Below are 1,447 nucleotides of genomic sequence, written 5' to 3' on the forward strand. Positions count from 1 at the left end.
GGCCGGTGATGCTAACATCATGTCCTCTCACAGAGTGCTCTGCCTGCTGCACATGCCTAACCCCCACCTCGGGGAGAGTGAGCCATCACCCCTGCAGCGACTGGCAGTCCCCCTCCATCTCTTAGAGCGGGGGGGCTTCTCCACTTGGCTCAGCCTTCCCCTCCCTGCCACGCGTACAGGAGGTGTGCGCAGGGCTCTGCATGGCATGGGGAGCCTGTCCCCGCTTCCCAGGCAGTAGCCAGGGTGCCCGAGCACTGCGGGAGGTGTGGGACCCCATGGCTGCTTCAGGCTCTGGCCATGAGAACAGTCCCTTTGGCCAGCAGGAGAAGGGCTTTCCCGCAGTGTGGTGCCACCTGTGCAGACAAGGGGCAGCTGGCAAGGGAGCAACACTAACCCTGTGTGAAGTAGGAGTAGAGGTTACTAACCACATAGCAGTGGTTTGCACGGGGCATACAGTCCTCCCTGCTGATCTGCTGATCGCTTTGATAGGCCAACCTGTCTTCAGAAGAGTCCAGGCTAGAGACCATCCTCTTCCTTGCACCGTGGTCACCATCCAAGGTACCCAGTGTGACACCATGGGGGTATAACATGGACTGACTGGGGTGTTTGCCTACTAACAGTTTAACTCTTGTCTGCAGTGAATCCAACTCTTTTTAGCCCTGATGTCCTTCTGCTCATCCCTGGGGTGGACTGGAAAGGACCGCAGTGGGGGTCTGCACAAGGACAGTGACAAAAGTCGTGCTGCCTGGGGTCCCCGTGCCCCAGTGGTTGCACTGATGCCAGTGGAGGTGCAGACCTGCTCCATTGTTCTTGTAGTCTCTCTGTTGCCTCTTATCTCAGGGTTTGGGGCCAGGCTATGCCCTGCGGATGGCCCCTCGCACCCGTATGGCCCAGCACTATTTGTTCCAGCCCCACCATCGCAGCAGGAGTTTCATCTCTCCAGCTGCCAGCCCTCTCCCCAAGGTAAAGCCGTGCTCAGAAGGAGTCAGAGCCAAGATTTCATACATGTCTCAGCTCTGGGGCTGCTGGCAGCTCTTTCTGGTTGTGACTGGCTGACAGAAATGTCCTGACTATGCCCTGATACAGACCTGGAGAGCTTGGAAATAGAGCAGCCTTAGTGATGATGTCCCTGTGGGAGAGGCAGCAGGTACCAGGTGATAAGCTATTCCCCAGCCCGGAGGGTGAACTGGACTCCTTCTGAGGTTGGACGAGTTGCAGATCTCTTGCTAGCATTTCCCAGCAAAATTACCTTGTCTATTGCTCCATGACCTCCTCCCTCTCAACTGCTCTGTCGCTCATGCTCCCACCTGGAGGCTTCCTGATGTCCCCCTCTGATGGGAAGCCAGCTCCAAAGAGTGACCAGCTGGGCCTGGCTCACCAACAGGCTCTTTGCTTTGCAGAGGAGAATGAAGAAAAGCAGCCAGTGCCCAGCACGGAGGAAGAAGAG

At 57.2% G+C, this 1,447-nt stretch overlaps 1 protein-coding gene across 1 annotated transcript in view; it reads left to right on the forward strand.

The window, feature by feature from the left end:
* SLC8A1 (solute carrier family 8 member A1) overlaps positions 1 to 1,447 on the forward strand; it is a 108,868-nt gene that overhangs the window by 95,802 nt on the left and 11,619 nt on the right. Inside the window, exon 3 of the mRNA XM_009644295.2 lies at positions 1,401 to 1,447. This exon is cut by the window's right edge and continues 78 nt beyond it. Coding sequence (XP_009642590.1) covers positions 1,401 to 1,447 — 47 coding nt within the window. The remainder of the gene's footprint in view (positions 1 to 1,400) is intronic.

The sequence above is a fragment of the Egretta garzetta genome, unplaced genomic scaffold (assembly GCF_000687185.1).
Source record: "Egretta garzetta isolate BGI_Z169 unplaced genomic scaffold, ASM68718v1 scaffold360, whole genome shotgun sequence".
NCBI lineage: Eukaryota > Metazoa > Chordata > Aves > Pelecaniformes > Ardeidae > Egretta > Egretta garzetta.